We start from the raw sequence: 22,186 nt of genomic DNA on the forward strand, positions 1-22,186 counted from the left end.
CACGTGCATTGTAAACCCATAAAATGGCTTGTACAGTTCTTCTGATAATTTTGCTATCCCATAACATCACGTAACAGACAGGCACACGTAACGGACACGCGCCAAGTGGCATTTGGCATGTGTAGGTCATTAACGCCCAGATTCTTTACTGCTAGGTCCATGGCTGGCGATAAGGTCTCAGACCCAAAATGGACACGTGGCAATTTTCATTTTGCCGCATGCCCGTTTGTGGCAAAAATAAGGCATTTTTTGTAGGTGCGCTACAAAATAATTCTGCGCGCGCCCAAAACATGCGTCTACACTACTGCAGGCCATTTTTCAGCTCACCTTAATAAAAGGACCACTATGTAAGTCTATGTGCTTGGAAAATGAGCACCGTAGGAAATAAGGTGTCATAGGTCACAAATTAACTAGAAAAGCAAATAGGATATCAATTTTTGAACTTGCACAAGAACCTGAAGAGAGGAACTATGCCAGCTCAAAAACTACTTCACAAAGGGGGTAATTCTATAACTGGACACCAGGGGGCACCTAGCCAGAGCTGTTCTCTAAAGGAGCATACATGTCTACTTTGCTTTATAGAACACTAGTTTAACAAGTGTTTAATTTAGGTGCAAGCACTTTACAGCAGCCATAGAGCTGGTATAAGTATGTGTAGTTAAGTTCTCGTGATATGCATACAATGTTTGTAAGTTACACAAATAAGTGTGCACCTCTCTCACGTTCCACCCAGACACTCTCCCTATGCATAAATGCACACATACACACATATCCACTAGTAAGTATCCTATATAATAATTTGTACCTCCAACGTTCTACGACTGGATGCCTGGGTTCGTAACATCCATAACCACTCATTGCCCTGCTCTCGCGTCAAAACGTAATGATGTTAGAGGGTGGAACAGTGAGAGGGAAGGGAAGCCAGCGCCAGCCAGAAAATGTTCAGGTACAAATCGAGGGGAGGAGAGAATCGCGGGAGAATTGCCCCCTCCCTCCCCTCTTTCTTCCGAGTTCCAGGTCTCCCCTCTCCTCCGAGTTCCAGGCCCCAATCCTTCCCTCCTCCGAGTTCCAGACCCCCCTCCCTCTCCTCCGAGTGCTAGCCCGGCCTACGCTGCCCGCCCTCTTCTCTCAGTCTTTTGCCTGCTTCTTGCCTTCCTGCGTGCCGCCCAGAATTTAAAAGTTCTTACCTCGGGGTCCGGTGGCAGCAGTGAAAGGCAAGCAGGCTTAGCGCTTCAGCCTGCCTTCCCTTCTCTCTCAGCTCTGCCTCTGGTCCCGCCCTCATTTCCTGTTTCCGCAAGGGCAGGACCAGAGGCAGAGCTGAGAGAGAAGGGAAGGTAGGCTGACGCGCCGAGCCTGCTCACCTTTCACTGCTGCCGCCGGACCCCAAGGTAAGAACTTTTAAATTCTGGGCGGTACGCAGAAAGGCGACGGGCAGGCGGAGGACTGGGAGAAGAGGGCAGCCAGCGCAGGTCAGACTAGCACTTGGAGGAGAGGGAGGGAGGGGGACCTGGAATTTGGAGGAGAGGGAGAGAGAGGGGGGCCTTGAACTCGGAGGAGAGGGGGACCTGGAACTCAGAGGAGAGGGAGGGGGCCTGGAACTCAGATGAGGGGGGGAAGGAGGGGGCCAGGCTGGAACTTGGAGGAGAGGAGGGCCAGTAAATCGGAGGAGAGAGAGGGGGGCCTGGAACTCAGAGGAGAGAGAGGGGGGAGGGAGGCCTGGAACTCGGAGGAGAGGGAGGCCTGGAACTCAGAGAAGAGGGAGGGGGGCCTGGAACTCGGATGAGAGGGGGAGGGAGGGGGCCAGGCTGAAACTCGGAGGAGAGGAGGACCAGGAACTCAGAGGGACGGGGAGGGGGAGGGAAGGGGCCTGAAACTCGGAGGAGAGGGGGGCCTGAAGCTCGGAGGAGAGGGGGAGGGAGGGGGGCCTGGAACTAGGAGGAGAGAGAGGGAGGGAGGGGGCCTGGAACTTGAAGGAGGGGGCCTGGAATTTGGAGGAGAGAGAGGGAGGGAGGCCTGGAACTCATAGGAGAGGAAGGGGGCCTGGAACTCGGATGAGAGAGGGGAGGGAGGGAGCCAAGCTGGAACTCGGAGGATAACCTTGCTAGCGCCCATTTCATTTGTGTGAGAAACGGGCCTTTTTTACTAGTTATAAATATTTCCACACATAACTGGTGTGTAAATGTTAGCATCTACATTATAGAATTACTCCCTTAAAATCTCACATCTCCAGGACCAATATGACTATAGATTTTAGTCTCTGTATATTCTGAAATGTATAAGTTTATTCCCTCCAGCTGATGCTGTAAAGCAACTGTTTTTAGCATTCATTTTTTGACATCACAAGGTTCTGATTGTAATTATCATCTTCTGCATTATATCAATTCCCCCTCTTCATTGGTGTGAAGTAAGAGTTATTCTCCTTACTGTATTTAAATCTTCTATCCTTGTGTTCACTCCTGCAGCCATCTCACGTCGTTCAGTGGCGGACTCAGGACATGGGTAAACTGTAGCACGAAATCTATCAGGGGTAAGATTGGAATTCAGATCAGTTGGGTTGTATGCTCTGGAATGCTGAGCTCTACTGTGAAAATACCCAGGGTCTTCTATACAACCCGCCTCCCCCAATATTGTGCTATTTAACCAGCTAGAATAGCTGCTGACAGATTAAATAGCACTTAACCAGATATCTGCAGATATTCAAAGGGGAATAGCAATATCCCCAGTAAGCATAGCTGGTTGAAGGGCTCTTTTACTAAGCCAAGTAGGCGCCTACATGCACCCAATGCGCACCAATTCAGAACTACCGCCCAGCTACCGCATGGCCCGGGCGGTAATTTCATTTTGTACACTCGTCCGGCGTGCGGTGCTAACCGGGCGATAATCAACATTGTACGCGAGCTGACGATTACCTCCTGGTTAATGCGTGAGACCTTACCGCTAAGTGAATGGGTGGCAGTAAGGTCTCAGGTCCATTTTCAGCCAAAAAAGAAGGTCTTTTTTACAGGTGCGCTGAAAAATGGACCTGCGTGAGTCCTATGACATAACAAAACTCTGTAAGCCACATTGAGCCTGCAAATAGGTGGGAAAATGTGGGATACAAATGCAGTAAATATAAAATACACGAGTTTACAACAACGCAGGACATTTTTTGGCACACCTTAGTAAAAGGACTCCTCTATCGGTTGATATAACCAGCTATCCGACGATTTGTAAAACCAGATTAGCAGCCATATTTGGCCCTGTGAATCCGTAACATATCTTTGGCCAGTTTCAAGATAGCCGGCTAAGTCTGACTTAGCCGGTTATCTTTAAACCGGCCAAAAATAAACTGGAGATTCAATGCCAGTCACAGGAAATGACCCGGCATTGAATATCCAGGCTCAGTGCTAACCCCGGGAGTTAGCCGTTCTAACTCCCACAGTCTGAATATCGGCCCCAAGGTTTTTTCTCAACTTAGACACAGTATGGAAAAATAAGCCTAAGCAAATCAGGCCCTGGCCATTCTACTCACTGATTTATTTGCAAATTGCTTGTTTGCACAAATTGAGGATAATTTTATAACAGGGTGCCTAATGTAAGCCAGTTTTCAGGCACCTATTTTATGCCAATGTTATATCAATAAGTAGGTGCCTGGTACTATTTCCTCTAAGCCGAGTGGAAGTTCTCCAACTGCATTGTTGCCAGTGGGGGGGGGGGGGGGGTGCCTCAATATTGTGTTTTCAATCGCTAGGAACAGGCAGGTTTCTTGGAGTCCTGCAGAGCTTGCCTGTTGCTCACTATTTAAAATGTAATAGTGAAACAGCACCTCCCAGAGAAGGGCAACGGAAATGATAAAGGGGCTGGGACGACTTCCCTATGAGGAATGGCTAAAGCGGCTAGGGCGCTTCAGCTTGGAGAAAAGACGGCTGAGGGGAGATATAATAGGAGGTCTATAATATAATAAGTGGAGTGGAATGGGTACGCGTGGATCGCTTGTTTACTCTCTCCAAAAATACTAGGACTAGGGGGCACACAATGAAGCTACAATGTCATAAATTAAATGAATCAGAGAAAATATTTCTTCACTCAATGTGTAATTAAACTCTGGAATTTGTTGTCAGAGAATCTAGTAAAAGTGGTTAGATTAGCAGGGTTTAAAAAAAGGTTTGGAAGGCTTCCTAAAGAAATAAGCAGTGGATTTTCTCCTAAAATGGACTTGGAGAAAATCCACTGCTTATTTCTAGAATAAGCAGCATAAAATGTATTGTACTGTTTTTGGGATCTTGCCAGGTACTTGTGACCTGGATTGGCTACTGTTGGAAACAGGATGCTGGGCTTGATGGACTTTCGGTCTGTCCCAGTACGGCAATACTTACGTACTTACAGTGGGGGAAATAAGTATTTGATCCCTTGCTGATTTTGTAAGTTTGCCCACTGACAAAGACATGAGCAGCCCATAATTGAAGGGTAGGTTATTGGTAACAGTGAGAGATAGCACATCACAAATTAAATCCGGAAAATCACATTGTGGAAAGTATATGAATTTATTTGCATTCTGCAGAGGGAAATAAGTATTTGATCCCTCTGGCAAACAAGACCTAATACTTGGTGGCAAAACCCTTGTTGGCAAGCACAGCGGTCAGACGTCTTCTGTAGTTGATGATGAGGTTTGCACACATGTCAGGAGGAATTTTGGTCCACTCCTCTTTGCAGATCATCTCTAAATCATTAAGAGTTCTGGGCTGTCGCTTGGCAACTCGCAGCTTCAGCTCCCTCCATAAGTTTTCAATGGGATTAAGGTCTGGTGACTGGCTAGGCCACTCCATGACCCTAATGTGCTTCTTCCTGAGCCACTCCTTTGTTGCCTTGGCTGTATGTTTTGGGTCATTGTCGTGCTGGAAGACCCAGCCACGACCCATTTTTAAGACCCTGGCGGAGGGAAGGAGGTTGTCACTCAGAATTGTACGGTACATGGCCCCATCCATTCTCCCATTGATGCGGTGAAGTAGTCCTGTGCCCTTAGCAGAGAAACACCCCCAAAACATAACATTTCCACCTCCATGCTTGACAGTGGGGACGGTGTTCTTTGGGTCATAGGCAGCATTTCTCTTCCTCCAAACACGGCGAGTTGAGTTCATGCCAAAGAGCTCAATTTTTGTCTCATCTGACCACAGCACCTTCTCCCAATCACTCTCGGCATCATCCAGGTGTTCACTGGCAAACTTCAGACGGGCCGTCACATGTGCCTTCCGGAGCAGGGGGACCTTGCGGGCACTGCAGGATTGCAATCCGTTATGTCGTAATGTGTTACCAATGGTTTTCGTGGTGACAGTGGTCCCAGCTGCCTTGAGATCATTGACAAGTTCCCCCCTTGTAGTTGTAGGCTGATTTCTAACCTTCCTCATGATCAAGGATACCCCACGAGGTGAGATTTTGCGTGGAGCCCCAGATCTTTGTCGATTGACAGTCATTTTGTACTTCTTCCATTTTCTTACTATGGCACCAACAGTTGTCTCCTTCTCGCCCAGCGTCTTACTGATGGTTTTGTAGCCCATTCCAGCCTTGTGCAGGTGTATGATCTTGTCCCTGACATCCTTAGACAGCTCCTTGCTCTTGGCCATTTTGTAGAGGTTAGAGTCTGACTGATTCACTGAGTCTGTGGACAGGTGTCTTTCATACAGGTGACCATTGCCGACAGCTGTCTGTCATGCAGGTAACGAGTTGATTTGGAGCATCTACCTGGTCTGTAGGGGCCAGATCTCTTACTGGTTGGTGGGGGATCAAATACTTATTTCCCTCTGCAGAATGCAAATAAATTCATATACTTTCCACAATGTGATTTTCCGGATTTAATTTGTGATGTGCTATCTCTCACTGTTACCAATAACCTACCCTTCAATTATGGGCTGCTCATGTCTTTGTCAGTGGGCACACTTACAAAATCAGCAAGGGATCAAATACTTATTTCCCCCACTGTATGTAGGACTATAGGTGGAGGACTCCAGCTCAGCTTAGAGGGAACAGTGGCATCTACCGGTACTTATCTTTATAGCATATTTTATAATCTACATCAGGGGTTCTGAACCCAATCCTCGGCACACACATAGCCAAAATGAATATGCATGAGATAAATTTGCATGCACTACCTCCACTGAATCCAGATCTATCTCATGCATATTCATTTTGGCTGGGTGCTGTCCCGAGGACTGGATTCAGACCCCTGGATTCAGACCCCTGATCTACATGCATACTTGCAAACTCCACCCCTGCACATATCTCCTATGCATACTTTTATGCCGGTGAGAATTTTATAACAGGCCACTTACACACGTATGTAAATGTTAGCGCCTACTCTATAGAATTACCCCCTTCAGTGGGCAGAGCCAGGGTCGAGCAAGGCATTTTGCCACCTTTTCAGATAGCCAAAGGGCATCGTAAATTAAACTGTTCAGCTATACAGAGAGTAACTGAATATCACCACTGTACACAAAGCTCAGCGTCAGACTATACTCAGCACCACTGACTAGCCCTCAATTCTATAAATGGTGCTCGTGAAAATTTGGGCGCACATCCAAATAAATTGAATGAGTCAATTAGTGCCAAAAATTGGATGCTAATAATAATTTATTTCCATTAATTGGCAACAGTTTGGATTTATGCATGCATCTTGCTATTCTATTTATCTGGAATTTGCTCATACCTTTTTCAGTAGTAGCTCAAGGTGAGGTACATTCAGGAACACTGGATATTTTTCTGTCCCAGAAGAGCTCACAATTTAAGTTTGTACCTGAGGCAATGGAGGGTTAAGTGACTTGCCCAAGATCACAAGGAGCAGCAGTGGGATTGGAACTGGCCATTTGTGGATTGCAAGACTGGTGCTCTAACCACTAGGCCACTCCTCCACTCCACTCTACAAAGCCTACAACAGGAAAGGGGGTGTGGGTACGGGAGGGGTATGCGTGAGTCAGGGGCGTTCACTAAAGATGCACACAGTATTACAGAATTTTGGGGATCTAATTTAGGTGCAAGGATTTTACACCAGGTTTCAGTTAATGTAAATCCTCATGCCTAAAAGTTGGGCGTGGATCCCGGTGATCAGCACATATTTTTTAAGCGTCTAAATTTGGCCACCATTTGCTGAACTTAGACCTGTGAGGAGTTTAAATATTGGTCCAATAGTAATTTTCTAGCCAAATAAAGTTCACTTCCCACCACCTTTACAACCACTGACCCAGATATTTAGGTTGTAACTCACATCAATGCCTTTGAAATTGTACTCAAAATACCCATGTTCATTGAACTTGAATCTCCTTCCTTACCCATCACAAATCTTCTTGACTTTCTGTTTAAGTTGGTCTCCTTGATAGAATATAATGAAAACATTCTTCTTCACCTCTTCTTTCTGGAGATCAACAACAAACAGAATTTAGGTCTGGAATGAAACTTACAGAAATACCAAGGGAAAGCATCTCACCTACTCTGAACATGAAAACAATTCCTCTTAAAATTAATCTGCAGAGGGAGTCAAAGTTATACTTGAAGAGTGTATGCAAAATAAGTTTGCCATTGGTTTACTCTCAGTTTGTTTCTGCTAAGAGAGAAGGGAACTTGCTTTCTGCCTAGAGTTTTTGCTTTTTTCAGGTTTTTTTTAGTTCAATTATTTTTATTGATATTTTCACAAAGTAAAATAAGCAATTATGACATAAGTTAACATGTTAAGATTATGTACTCAAGCTTGTATGATACAATATAAACTACAGCTCAAGAGCCTTTGATATGGTATAATGCGAGTGAGTATAAAACCATATGTGATATGACATTATAGAATCTGATTAGTGGAGCATGCATGCGGAGTGAGTGTTGGAAGAAATAGTACCCATTCTTGATCTTGATATTAACTGGATGAATAATTAATCACAGGAGATCAAGTTTTATTGAAGTCTGTAAGGGAACCGCATTTCTCTGCTGCTATTTTTTCGTATTTAGCATTCAAACAGACTGTATTCCACCACATATCATAAGATAGTTTCGTAAAGTCTTTCCAATTCTGGCATATCAATTTTATAGCAACTTGTATCAGTATAAGTAATAATTTGGCTGCCTGTGGTTTTAAAATATTACTAGTGCCAAATTCGCCCGTAATTATGATATTGTAAGTTAAAGACATCATAGTGTCCAAGATATGTGAAATGGAGTCCCCTATACGAGACCAGTATTCATCCAGTACAGGACAATAATATAGTAGGTGATCCAATGTTCCAATATGATTATTACATGACCAACAATGGTTAGTGGAATCTTTAGATAATTTAGATAATTTATAAGGTGTCCACATTACTCTATGTAAGATTGGGTATATACAGATGATTTTGAAGATTTATATAGTAAAGTCCATATTTTTTCCCATTGTTTAACTGTTAGAGGAGAGTTAAGTTCTTTATTCCAGATGCTTTGCAATGCTGATGGTGGGTGAGAGGAGTGTTCTTGGAAGATTTTATACCATTTGGAAGCCGTTTTCTTTTCAACAGACATTTGGTGGCATAGAGCAAGGTGGTTTGGAGGGTCATCTCTTAATTGGTTAATATTAAAGCTTGTAGATATGCAATGTTTTAATTGTAACCATTGGTAGTAGCATTGGTTATGCAGATTGTATGTTGTTTGTAGCATTGGGAAAGGTATCCATTTGTGATTGTCCAGGAGTTGATGTAAATACCATATTTTAGCCTCTATCCATTTAGGCCAAGCAAAGCAATTTCCGTTGATTTTAAGTTTTGGGTTGTTCCATAAGTGGATTGTGGTAGACGAGTGAATGGAGACTTTCAAACAATGTTTTTTGTTTAATCACCTATCTTGTTATTACTGAATATTTCCCGGTAGATTACTTAAGTTTAAATACTTTGACGTTTCACTTATATATGCTGTTACTTAACAAAATTTGCTTATTTCTGATCTGACGAAGAAGGGCTACCTTCGAAGGGTAATCAAAAAATGTATTAGTCCAATAAAAAAGATATCTTATTTTATTTTATTTTCTCTGTTTTATTTTATTCTATTTCTATTGATAACCTCGTAGAGTCAACTGCAGCCTGGGCAGGATAGCAAACCTACCGTTACAGGGTCCTCCAGAACTGTGTCCAGCTCACTGTACTTCACGTAAATGTTTCCTCGACAGACTCTCCACAATAAACGCTCAAAGGAAGCCATCCTCTCCCTCCCAATCACACCAGCTGTGAATCTGAGAAGAGAACACAGAGAATAATAAATATCTTCCATATGTTCCCATTATCCATCCATAAGAGAGTGCTGAACAAGGGCAGGAGTCAAGTCTCATAAGTGTCATAGAAGCAAGGATTGTGCTTCACAAGTATTTCCTCAGAGCATGTTCCCCTGCTTGTGAATATAGGAATCCAAAACTTTCACAGCAGTCTCTAGTTATTGGGCTCAGTAGTTTTCTCTTGTTTCATTGATTTTCCAGATTAATTAAAACCAGGCATAGGATCTGAGGAATTTTTTTTTCTGTTCTATATCCCATCCTAACTCAGTCATCACAACCATGTAGCAGGGCTCCTTCCAGAAGTTTGAAATCACGGACCCTACACCTGGCCTTTAGGTGGCACTTTTTCATAATAACTAGAGCTTTCTCCATTGAGAGAGCCACGCTGCCCTTCCAGGAAGAAGTTCTGACCTGGAAATCAAAATAGGCCATTCCCATAACACTTTTTAATTTAATAATGTGTGTGAAAGTGAGAGCAGGGTCTGGACCTCTATTTTATGGATTTCTTTCCAGGTGAATACTGAAGCATTTGTAGCACCTGTATGCTGAATTTTCATATCGATAATGGCAAGTACATGTGTTCACCAATAAAATAAATGTACCCTGCCCTCTGAAATTAACCTTTAGCTCCACAGGTATGAAATTAAAGACCAAGGAACTAGGCATACACATTTCTGGCTTGGAGACAATGAACACTTATACTCAGTGTTGTTTTTCTAGCAAAAAAGGTGCCGGTACTCAAATGCTAGGCCACCCTTCAGGAGTGGGGTAATCACTGAGGGACCCACCCCATAATAGCCAGGCCACCTGCAACCAGTCATAGAATCTATGACAAGACAGAACTGGTGTGTAGAGCCTGAGCTCTTTCATTAAAGCTTGGGTTCCATGGGTCAATTTTAGCAGACAATGGAAAAGGTGCCGGTACTCAGTACCCCCCAAGTACCCCCTCAAAAAAAGCCTGACAATGGCAGTTTGATAACTTTGTCGGATATTATATATTAGGAGTAGGTAGCTGGAAATTTTTTCCATGTTGTTTATGGAAATTTTCATTTTATTAGAGCTTTCTTGGTCATTAATGTATCTGTTATCCTGTAATGACAATGTTTATAAAACTATGTAAGCCACATTGAGCCTGCAAATAGGTGGGATAATGTGGGATACAAATGCAATAAACAAATAAGTAAATAAATTTTGTTGTTATGGGAGTGTCATTAAGAGTGTATCTCTTTGCAAACAGTTTGCAAAGAAGGCATACCTTTTTGGAAGAATGCACCCTCTTTCCCGATAGTGTCTGCATGCATGCATTCTGCTCATGACACTCAGCAACATGGATTATGTCGCTGACATTTTGTATGCTGCTGCAAATGACAGCCCACCCCTACTATATATCATTGGATAAATCCCAGACCAGGTCAGATTAAGGGGATGGGAGGTTAGATGGGGCTGCACATGTTTTCCTGCAATGGAGGTATGGGATACATGTTGGCCTTCATTATATGTGCTTATAGACTGTTCCATTTTAAAGTCATCATAGTTTGGCTTTTATCAGTGGTGTAGCTATGGGGGACCACGGGGGCCTGGGCACCCCCAAATTGGCTCTGGGGCCCTCGGTTTGGCTGGTGGGGGTCCCCAACCCCCACCAGCTAAAGCGCTTGTCCCGCGCTGGTCTCACATTGCCTGGCACCCTGTCCTGTTATCAGTCGCTGTACACACTCGTTTTAATGAAACTGACCATTTCGTGGAGAGGAGGAGATATAGACAGAGCGTTACATTAAATAGAATGGTTTATCTTTAAATTTTATGCATTAACCCCAAAGGGGCTCAATCAGGAAATAGACTTTTCAGTGTTCCTACATGTCACAGTTCAAGGGAACAGTCAGCCCTAGGACCGTAGACAGGTCAGACTATGGCAGATAAGTCACTCAGGCTAAGCACAGCACTAGGCAAAATACTAGGCAAGACAGGACAAGGCTAGGCAAGACAAGGCTGGACAAGGCTAGGAAAGACAAGGCAGACATGGCAGGAACTGGGTCCAGACAGGGCAAGGCAAGAACTGGACCCAGACAAAACCGGACAGGACAGGACTGGAACAAGACAGACAAGACTAGGACTAGAGACAATGCAGGACTGGAGCTTGGCAAGGCAGGAACTCAGAGACAAGGTAGGACTGGAGCTTGGCAGGAGCTCAGAGACATAAAGCTGGACTGAAACTTGAAGATACAAGGCTGGACTAGAACTTGAACAAGACACAGCGCACAAGGCTAGGAAGACCCATTTCAAAGGCACTGGAGGAGGGCAGGCACCACCCCCTAACACCCCCCAAGGCCAGAAGTGGGGCTCTGCAGAGGTCCAGGAACTCCAGCATACTGACCCTTTAAATGCAGCTCTTTGGTGCGCATGTGCACCCTAGAGCCCAGGCAGGCACCCAGGAGACGCACCAGGCTCAATGCCCAGCACCAGATGCCAGAGGACCACGCCCAGTGGCCCAACAGGCCCGACTGCATGCTGCGGACCCCGAACACTGCGGGACCCACCAAAAGGGATGAAAGATGCATCGGGGCAGGAGGCACGGCGGTAGACATGACACTAAAACTGTTTGTGTGGTATTTTGCCAGTTTTATCATTACTTATGTGCTGTTATATTCTGACTGATTTTATGCTTATTTTACGACATTTAGGATTTTACATTGTTATGGATCTCTAGATTTATCTATATCATGTTTTTTAATTCTTTTGATCTGTACCAGTATGGCAATTCTTATGTTCTTATGTTCATTATTATTTTTTTAACATTGTTTTTATGATCGTTGTACGTCTATATTAATTAATTTATATTCCGCATATAACTATGCAGATAACAGGAAAATATACACAATCCTATTATGTATTATTTCTGACACAGCCCTTTGTTAGGGCGAAATGTTGTCCACGTCGGGCATTCCTGTGTGACCTTATTAATTGAATTAAAGTTTCTCTGACATCAAGACATATATGCAGCTTCTTTGGATTGCCCGCACGTACTAAGACCATTTTTAGCGCAGCCAGAAAATGGCCGATTTTTTCATTTTCCAAATTAATGGCCATGTGCCCTTACTGCTACCTATTTTGTAGGTGGTAAGGGCTCATGCAGTAATCATGCACTAATCAGTTAGTGTATGGCAATGCAGACATGCTGATTCCTGCAGAAATACCCACTCTTCACCGCCTTTGTGAAAAAAATTAAAATGATTTTTTAGCACATGCTTTACGTGCACAGATTGTGAAATTATCTTGGGATGCCTTAGTGTGTTCTGTGGTAGCCTAGTGGTTAGTGCAGTGAACTTTGATCCTGGGGAACTGGGTTTGATTCCCACTGCAGCTCCTTGTGACTCTGGGCAAGTCACTTAACCAGTGGTGTGCTGGAGCAGGCTCTCGAGAGCCGTTTGTTAAGTTTTTAAGAATTTTGGGAGCCGGTTCTCCATGGCTACTTTAACAAATGGATCTCAAAATGTGAGCTTGGGCCCCTCCTGAATTCTCTTTTACTTTGCTGGCGAGAGAGAGCCCCCTGTTAACAATTTACCAGCACAACCCTGCACTTAACCCTCCATTGCTCCAGGTACAAATAAGTACCCAGGGGCGTACCTGGACTTCAGCGGTAGGGAGGGCCAGAGCCGAGGTGAGGGGACACATTTTAGTCCCCCCCCCCGGTGCCTGCAGACCCCCACCACCACCACCATCACTGCCTCCCCCCCCCCGCCATTGCCGACACCCCCTGCCGCCGCCGCCAGCACCACCTCCAACAAGTTTGACCCCCCCCCTCGACCCGACTACCTGCCCGGCCATCGCCGTCTGTACCTTTGCTGGCGGGGGACCCAACCCCCCACCAGCCAAAGTCTTCTTCCTGCCTGCATTTGGTTTCTTCTGAGTCTGACGTCCTGCTGCACGTACAACGTGCAGGACATCAGACTCACAGAAACAGAACGAAGCCCTGCAGATTGCAAGGCTTCGTTCTGTTTCTGTGAGTCTGACGTCCTGCACGATGTACGTGCAGCAGGACGTCAGACTCAGAAGAAACCAAACGCAGGAAGAAGACTTTGGCTGGCGGGGGTTGAGGTCCCCCGCCAGCAAAGGTACAGATGGCGATGGCGGGTTGGCGGGGGGGTTGAGAGGGGCGTCAGTAGGGGGGCCCAGGCCCCCATGGCCCCATAGCAGCTACGCCCCTGCTGTATATGCTATGTAAACCGCTTTGAATGTAGTGGCAGAAACCATAGAAAGGCAGTATATCAAGTCCCACTTCCCTCTTAAGCTGCAGTAAGCACTTGCTAGTGTGTACTGCAGCTTAGTAAAAGGACCCCTAAGAGTCATAAAAAGAAAAGTGGAGGATCTCAGAAACAGATCTGCCTTAGGGCCCTATGCTAGTGTCAGCATGAGTTTTTGTCACGTGCAGAATCCCCTTTTACCACAGCAGGTAAAAAGGTGGAAAAAAGAAATGACCATGTGGTAAGTTCACACTCACCATGCAGCCATTTTGGGGAGAGCACTTACTGCCACCCATTGAGGTGGCGGTAAGATTTCCTGCGCTAACCAGGCAGTGTACGGTGCTGCCCTATTCCAGCTGGCTAACCCCTGCTGTATTTTTCAAAAATTCCGGCAGTGTCAGAAATGCAGGGGGCGGAACTACCGCTGGGGGCTGTGTTGGGTTGGCAGTAGTTCCGGGTTGCCATGTGGCAACCCTTTAGTAAAAGGGCCACTTAGGCCTTTTTAATTCAGCCCTGATTCCAATACGTAAAACAAGAGCACTGTTTACAGAGTAGAGTCATCATCGGGAGCAACACTAACCCAAGTTTCCCAGCTGCAGCAGCGGAAGGAGCGGTTCTTAATTCCAGGAGACCAGTGGTGTCTTCATTGAAGAAGTCATCAGGTAGATTGGCTTCTGTCTACAGTGAAATAAAAACATGATTATGATGATGACGACGATTATTATTGTTATTATTTTATAGAAACAATGTGTAAGTGTGGAGGGCCATTTTCAATATGATATCTAAATCTGATTTTGGATGTTTTACAAAATATGTCCATAAATCTAGTAGTGAATAAGGCATTTTCAAACTAGAAAAATGTCCAACTTTTTGTTTTGAAAATATAGCCATTTTCTAGACGTTTTTGTGCTCAGTGCGTCTATCTTTTAGGACCATTTTTGAAAAAAAGTCCATGGGAAAAATTCACAATAAAAGCCATTGAGATGTATATGGAGCCTGCATTCTTAGTAGACTGGCCACACAGATATCCCAGCAGAGCAGTGGGGCATCCTAGGCGGCACTGCAGTGGACTTCACATAAAAGGTCCCAGGCAAAAATCTCAACATTACACCCTTATGTTATACGATGAGCACTCCAAAACCCACCAAATACCTACTATACCCAACTGTACAATAGCCCTTATGCAGGGCCGCCGAGAGACTGGGCCAGGCCCGGGACAAGGCCGCCCCCGGGGCCCCCCACCACCCAAGGTCGCCGGACCCTCCCTCCACCCGCCACCAGGCCCTCTCTCCACCCCCGGGCCCTCTGCACTGACCTTAAGCGCCTCACCTTCGAAAGCGCAGCAAGCAGCGGCAGACCACTCCTTCCTTCTGTGTCCCGCCCTCGCGGAAGTTACGTCAGGTGAGGGCGGGACATGGAAGGAAGGAGTGGTCTGCCGCTGCTTGCTGGGCTTTCGAAGGTGAGGCTCTTAAATTCAATGCCAGGGAGCGACGGAGGGTGGGCGGGCCGGACTGCGGCGGCGGCGCCGGGCCCCCCTGGAGGCCCGGGCCCAGGGAACCTTGTCCCCCCCTCTCAGCGGCCCTGCCTTTTACCTGCAGATGTCATCTATATGTAGGTATAGTTTCACGCATTCCACCACAAGTGTACCAGTTAGAGTTGGATATGTGCCTGGGTCCCCTGAGCACTAGGCTAGTCCAGGCACCTGCTTGCTGCTCTCATAGGAATGGCCATCATATCTGAAGCTTTCATAGAACCTGGTGTGTACTGTCACTGTCACATGTTAGGAGGCTAGGAAAGGGTCAGTGACCACAGGGGGAGTGAGGCAGGTTATGCCTTAATCCCTCTAGTAATCCTTTGGTCATTTAGGGCACCTTTTGGTCACTTAATCGTGATTGAAACAGGTCTAGACAAAAACATCTTAATTTTGGTCCTAGACATTTTCATTTTGTTCCATTATTGCAGAGAACATCTATCTTTTGGTACTGCCCATGTCCCACCCAAACCCCCCCCCCCCCCCCCTAACATGCCCCCTTGAAATTTGGACTCACTGTTGAGCAAAATGTCTGAAATTGTCAACAATTGCAACTTGGCCGTTTTTGAGAGAAAAAGGTCCTTCTGCCATCTTATAACATTTTTGGACCTTTTTTTATTTTGAAAATGAGCCCCATAGGGTATAAATGTGAATGATAGTTAAATCTTTTTTTTTTTGTAATCTGAAACTCCCCATATGTTGATAGCAGCTCTTTCCGGGCATAACATGGCAATACATCAAATTGTTGACCAAGTGTTAGAGCAGAAGGTGCCTCAGCTGGCCTGGAACTGGGGTTTCCTTGATGCAAGGCTGGTAGCTTAAATGTTCAGCCACAAAATACAGGAGGCTCAGAAGAATACAGGACCAGGCAGCTAACAACCTGGCATATGGCTCCACCCCTGAGGATCTAGATTGGTCTCCAGGGGATCCTAAAGATATGCTGGAGCGGATTCGAAAGATATGCTGGGATACCTGGAAGGCATTCTCAGCATTTAGAAGGAAACTGTGTGTAACCCAGACAAACCAATGAGTTCTAACACTGACTATATGAAGACGTCTAAAGGTATTCTCAGTGTTCTGTTACCAAAGTCTTGCTCAAAGCTGGGGAAGGTATAGTGGTCACCTGATCCTGAACTGGATTGTGTCTCACCTCATACAGCAATGGCCTGATATTTAAACACCATGGTTAGCATTTAAAGATATTCGGTAAATTCAGTGCTATTATCTGTGGTCAACACCAGAACTAGCCAGATAGCAGTGATATTATCTGTTATTATCCAGGTAATTCCTTTTGAATATTGACCCATCAATGGTTGCATTCTAAACATTATCCCTCTAATTCTATAAAGGGAACTTTGAGATGCGCATGCCCCCAAATTGCACATGCATCTTAATTGAGTAATTAGCGCCAACAATTGGCTTTTCAACAAGCTATTATTGGCGCTAGTTGGAACCAATTAAGATGTGCACACGTAAATTTAGCACACAACACAAACCAGAGCAGACCTGGAGTCCAAGGAAATCTTTATTGAAATAGACCCAACATGGCCATGTTTCGCCAATTAGACTCCATCAGTGATTCCATGTTTTGCTCTATGAAAATGAGTTGAAAAGATGTTGCTCTGTTTTCCTTTTTTGACAGTCAGGAGCTGCCAATTGCAGTCTTGGATGTGCAGTTACTAGCTAGGGGAAGCCTTGCTTCAACCCCTTGTTAGTGTTTTGTAAAACCCCTGATGCAGCCTAATTGGCGAAACGTGGCCACGTCGGGTTTATTTCGATAAAGATTTCCTTGAAGTCCAGGTCTGCTCTAGTTTCTGTTGTGTGCTATTTGCTGTGGACTTGAAGAACCTCTATTGGTGTTGCACACATAAATTTAGGCACGTGATCCACACCTAAATTTTACGCATATCCCGTTAAAGGGGGCACAGAAATGGGACGGTAATGGGCGGTTTGGGATAGATCGTGGGTGTGTTTTTTGATTACATGCACAATTATAGAAAAAAAGGGCTCCGGGCCTAAATTTAGATGCAGGCATCTACACCACATTTTCGTTGGTGAAAATGGATGCACATAAATTTAATTGCGGCCTCCGGGACTAACTTTAGGCGCAGCTTGTAGAATAGCCATCAGCATTTTTTTTTGGCCCCATTAATAGAATCTAGTCCTGTTTGTACATTCTTTTAGGCAGGGATTTTCTTTCTCTGGAGCTGGTTTGCTGTCTCATCTCCTCCCTTCCTGACTTCTATGGACCACTAGCTGGGATGGGAGGAGCTGGATGGAGTGGAAACAAAGAGCTGTTCTCTGCCTGTTATTGGCTAATAACTGGATTGGGGTTTTTATTGTAATTATATGAATACTTAAAACAGCTGGGGCATCAACCCTGCATGTTGTAACCAAGAACAATACAGAACAGCATCACAACCTTATAACTGTCCATACTGTTAACCATTCTGTAATCTGTATTTTTAATTACTGTTATTAGCACCGTTTCGTAGGGTTTTTTTCTCCTTTTAACAATGTTAGAGTAATTTTATAAAGATTTTCCTATGATTAAAGCTTGTTCCATATGCGGAAAAGACTTTTTTTAAATTATGTAGTAATGTATCTATACGCATTTAAAGTTTAAGTGTTCCTGGAGTCCTAGATTGGGCAGAGCGGTGGCAGACCTGCAGATACATGCTTAGAGTACATGCAAACATTTATACCATCTATGCGTGTATGTGCGTCCTACATGCATCACTTTTCAATTACCGCCTGGCTACCACGTGGCTCTGGTGATAATTTCATTTTCTACGCATGCCCACTACGCGCCCCTGAAACTTTCTGGCGCATGGCACTAACCGGGCAGTAATCAGCATTGTATGCGCGCTGATGATTACCGCCCGGTTAACGTGTGAGACTTTACCGCTAGGCCAACGGGTGGCGGTAAGGTCAATGGCCCAAAATGGACAGGCGCCAAATTAAATTTTGCCGCAAGTCCATTTTCGGCTTAAAAAAAGGCCTTTTTTGCAGCTGTGTTGAAAAATGGACCTGCGCGCCCTATGCTGCCTTTCTACACCTCTTTGGACTCTTCACATAAGTGTTCAGTTATAAAATTAAGTCCTTTATGTATTACTTTGGCAGGTACAAATATTGTCATGCCAACAAAGTTTCTTAAGGGGAGAAGGGAAGGGGAAGCAGAGAAAATAAAACATCAGTAATGTTCCTCCTCTCTATCTCTCAACCTTACATGTCATGATGCTCTCATAGGCCTCCTGGGGGGAAGAGGATGTTAGGGCCCTGTTTACAAAGGTGTGGAAGCGTTTTTAGTGTGCGCTAAAAGTCAGCATGAGTTAACGTGTAGATGCCCATAACATTCCTATGGGCGTCTACATGGTTAGCACACGCACTAAAAATGATAGTGCACCTTTGTAAACAGAGCCCTTACTATGACATAAGAAAATAAGAAATGTCTTACTGGGTCAGACTGAAGGTCCATCAAGCCCAGCATCCAATCTCTGACAGTGGAAAATCCAGATCATAAGTACCTGGCAGTCCAATCTTTCTTGCAGTGACTAGTTTACATGGCTATTGATAGTTTATGGACTTTTCCTCCAGAAACTTGTCTCGGGGTGGGGGGGGGGGGGGGGGGGAGTGTTGCTTTACTGTTAACTCTAGTAACTTGTATCTAGGTCTCATTGCATAAAATGGTATCTGTGCTAAAATAGCATAGGTTAATGATAAAATAGCACATCGTAACAGTAGCCTGTATTAATAACTATGCCCCTAAACCCTTTTTTAAACCCCTAACCACTTTTACCACATTCACTGGCATTTGGCATCAAATTCCACAGTGTAACTGTGCACTGAGTTAAAAATATTTTCTTCAATTTGTTGTAAAAGTGTTACATATTAGCGTAATGGAGGTCCCCTATTCCTAGTAATGTATTATTGTATTGCATTAATAGATCTCTATTCCTACTATTTCAAAGGTGAATAACCATTCTCTTTCTACCCATTCAATCCCTCTCATGATTTTATAGACCTCTATCAAGTGTCCTCACAGCTGTCTCAACCTGTTTAGCCTTTCCTCATGGGGGAGTCATCCATCCCCTCTATCATTATGACCGCCCTTCTCTGAACCTTTTCTAGTTCTGTTATATCCTTTTTTGAGATGGGGTGACCAGAACTGCACGCATTATAATATTTATTTCTTTTCTAATAGTTTCTAACATTCTATTTTCTCTTTTGACCGCTAACACACACTGAGCTGATGATTTGAATGTATTGTCCACAATGACTCCAAGATCTTTTCCTTGGTAGTGATGCTTAATATGGAACCCAGCATCATGTACATGTAATATAGTAACATACAGGGGCAAAATCGAATGGGGGCGCCCATCTATAAGGGTGGCCATCTCTAATGACAGCCCCGTAAAGCGGCGTGCCCAACCGTATTATCGAAACAAGATGGCTGGTCATCTTTCGTTTTGATAATACGGTCGGGGCCGGTCAAATCTCAACATTTGGGCTGCCCTTAGAGATCGCTGGCGTTAGAGATCACCACCATTGGTTTTCGCTGATAATGGAAACTAATGGCGGCCATCTCAAACCCGGCCAAATCCAAGCCATTTGGTCGTGGGAGGAGCAAGCATTTGCAGTGCACTGGTCCCCCTCACATGCCAGGACACCAACCGGGCACCCTAGGGGGCACTGCAGTGGACTTCACAAATTGATCCCAGGTGCACAGCTCACTTACCTTGGGTGCTGAGCCCCCCAACCCCCCCCCAACACCCACTCCCCACAACTGTACATCACTACCATAGCCCTTACAGATGAAGGGGGCACCTAGATGTGGGTACAGTGGGTTTCGGGTGGGTTTTGGAGGGCTCACATTTACCACCACAAGTGCAACAGGGATGGCAGGGGATGGGCCTGGGTCTGCCTGCCTGAAGTGCACTGCAGTACCCACTAAAACTGATCCAGGGACCTGCATAATGCTGTGATGGAGCTGGGTATGGCATTTCAGGCTGGCAAAAAATATTTTTAAATTTTTTTGGGGGTGAGGGGGTGGGAGGGGGTTGGTGACCACTGGGGGAGTAAGGGGAGGTGATCCTCGATTCCCTCTGGTGGTCATCTGGTCAATTCGGGCACCTTTTTAAGGCTTGTTCGTGAACAAAAAAGGACCAAGTAAAGTCGGCCAAATGCTCATCAGAGCCAGCCTTTTTTCCATTATTGGCTGAGGCCGGCCATCTCTTAACCACGCCCCCGTCCCGCCTTCGGTACACTGCCGACACACCCCCTTGAACTTTGGCCGGCCCTGCGACGGAAAGCAGCTGAAGCCAGCCAAAATCGGCTTTCGATTATACCGATTTGGCCGAGCTTAGGAGAAGGCAGGCCATCTCCCGATTTGTGTCGGAAGATGGCCGCCCTTCTGTTTCGAAAATAAGCAGGATAGTAACATAGTAAATGACGGCAGATAAAGACCTGTACGGTCCATCCAGTCTGCCCAACAAGATAAACTCATTTTACATGGTATGTGATACTTTATACCCAAGTTTGATTTGTCCTTGCCATCTGCCCAGCACTGTTCTTGTACTAAGTTCTGAAGCTAATGTCGAAACCCCTTAAAATTTACACTCCAGCCCATCCATATCTATTCAGTCACGATGAAGAGCATTTTAAAAAGAACATATAAATGGGAAATCAGACACCCAAGTCTGGACGTCTGAAGTTCCCCTATTATTCTAGAACAGGATCTGCTGATGTAGAGGCTCTTCTAAAATACATGGTGAAATGGACATCCATGTGATGTGATGTAACATGGTTCTTGTATCCCACTAACTCCAGTGGAGGGAGTTAGTGGGATACCCAGTGGTTCAGAGTGGTTAACGAATAAAAAAAAAAGAAAAGAAACATGAGAATATTATGATAATGTTTAAACATATATATTTAAATTCTTACAATATTGAAAATAGCTAGAAAAACGTTGCAATTCATATGGAAGTGAAAACCAGAAATGAGGGGCTTGGTAACAGAATGACGACTCCAAAATCTTTTTATATTTAATACCAAGAAAAGAAGGATGTAGCCATTTCATAAAGAAAGATGTCCAAAATATGGATAGTGAACTAGCAGGCACAGAAACTTATTTCACATATATGAATGTCTATGCTGTGCAATAGCAACATAGGCATTCATATTGCTGTCACCTGATTCCACCACCTTAATGTCTGGTTCCTGTCCCAACCTTCCACAACATCCAAACCCCCTCCTGACCCTTCCCATGATGATCAACCCCTTCCTAACCCCTCCACAACATCTGATCTACCTCTTGAGCCCCCTATAACATTTCATCCCCCTCCTGATCCCCAAAATGGATAACCAGTTCTCCTCTGAGCCACCCCACCCACTCAGTGGCAATCTTCCCACATTATACTTTGCCCCAGCCACAACAGTGGTGGTCCCATAGCCCTATTTTCTCCCAATCCCCCCAAACCTCCCTCCACACTCACATGTAGCCAGGTAAGCTGCCTAGGATGGCACCAGGATCCAAGATGGCACCTTTGCCTTCTAGCACTGCCTGGCAACACTGTCATAGCCCCAAGTAGGTCCAGGGGGTGGGAGAGAATAGGGCTCCAGAGGGCCACTGCTGCTGTAGCTGGGGAGGGGTTTGTTGTGTGGAGAATTGCCACTGTATGGAGGGGCCCAGAGGGGATTGATTATCACAGTGTGGAGGGGGGATCAGATCAGACATTGGAGGAGTCAGGAGGGGGTTAATCATCATGGGGTGGGTCAGAAGGTGGATTGGATATGGTGCAGGGGTCAGGAGAGGGGTTGATCATCACTGGAGAAGAGGATTAATGTTGTAGGGGTGGGCAGGGGGGGTATCTGCCATTATGGGGGTTTGGGAGGTAGATTGAACAGTTGGATATTATGAGAGGGGGATTGGAACTCTTGGTGGTGGGGATGAGAAGGGGCTTTGGACCTGCTGGGAGCTGGGGTGGGAAGAAATTCATAGGTATGGGGATGCACTACCACAGCTTTTCAGGGTATGGGGGCTCTGGACTATTCATTAAAGCCAGAACAGCAAAGTAGGTATGAAACCTGCTCATGCCGACAAGAGATGCAGCAATAGATTTTACAAAAAGGATGCCTGGTTTTGTAGTTTCGTTTTTTCTAACA

At 45.1% G+C, this 22,186-nt stretch overlaps 1 protein-coding gene across 1 annotated transcript in view; it reads right to left on the reverse strand.

Annotated features, from left to right (window-relative positions):
• The window catches only part of ATP6V0A4 (ATPase H+ transporting V0 subunit a4), a 74,878-nt gene that overhangs the window by 39,488 nt on the left and 13,204 nt on the right, over positions 1-22,186 (reverse strand). Inside the window, exons 6-9 of the mRNA XM_030214719.1 lie at positions 14,072-14,169; positions 9,088-9,214; positions 7,299-7,381; positions 2,425-2,518 (exon numbers count right to left, since the gene is read on the reverse strand). Of these exons, the coding sequence (XP_030070579.1) occupies positions 2,425-2,518; positions 7,299-7,381; positions 9,088-9,214; positions 14,072-14,169 (402 nt within the window). The remainder of the gene's footprint in view (positions 1-2,424; positions 2,519-7,298; positions 7,382-9,087; positions 9,215-14,071; positions 14,170-22,186) is intronic.

Source organism: Microcaecilia unicolor, chromosome 9, assembly GCF_901765095.1.
Source record: "Microcaecilia unicolor chromosome 9, aMicUni1.1, whole genome shotgun sequence".
Taxonomy (NCBI): domain Eukaryota; kingdom Metazoa; phylum Chordata; class Amphibia; order Gymnophiona; family Siphonopidae; genus Microcaecilia; species Microcaecilia unicolor.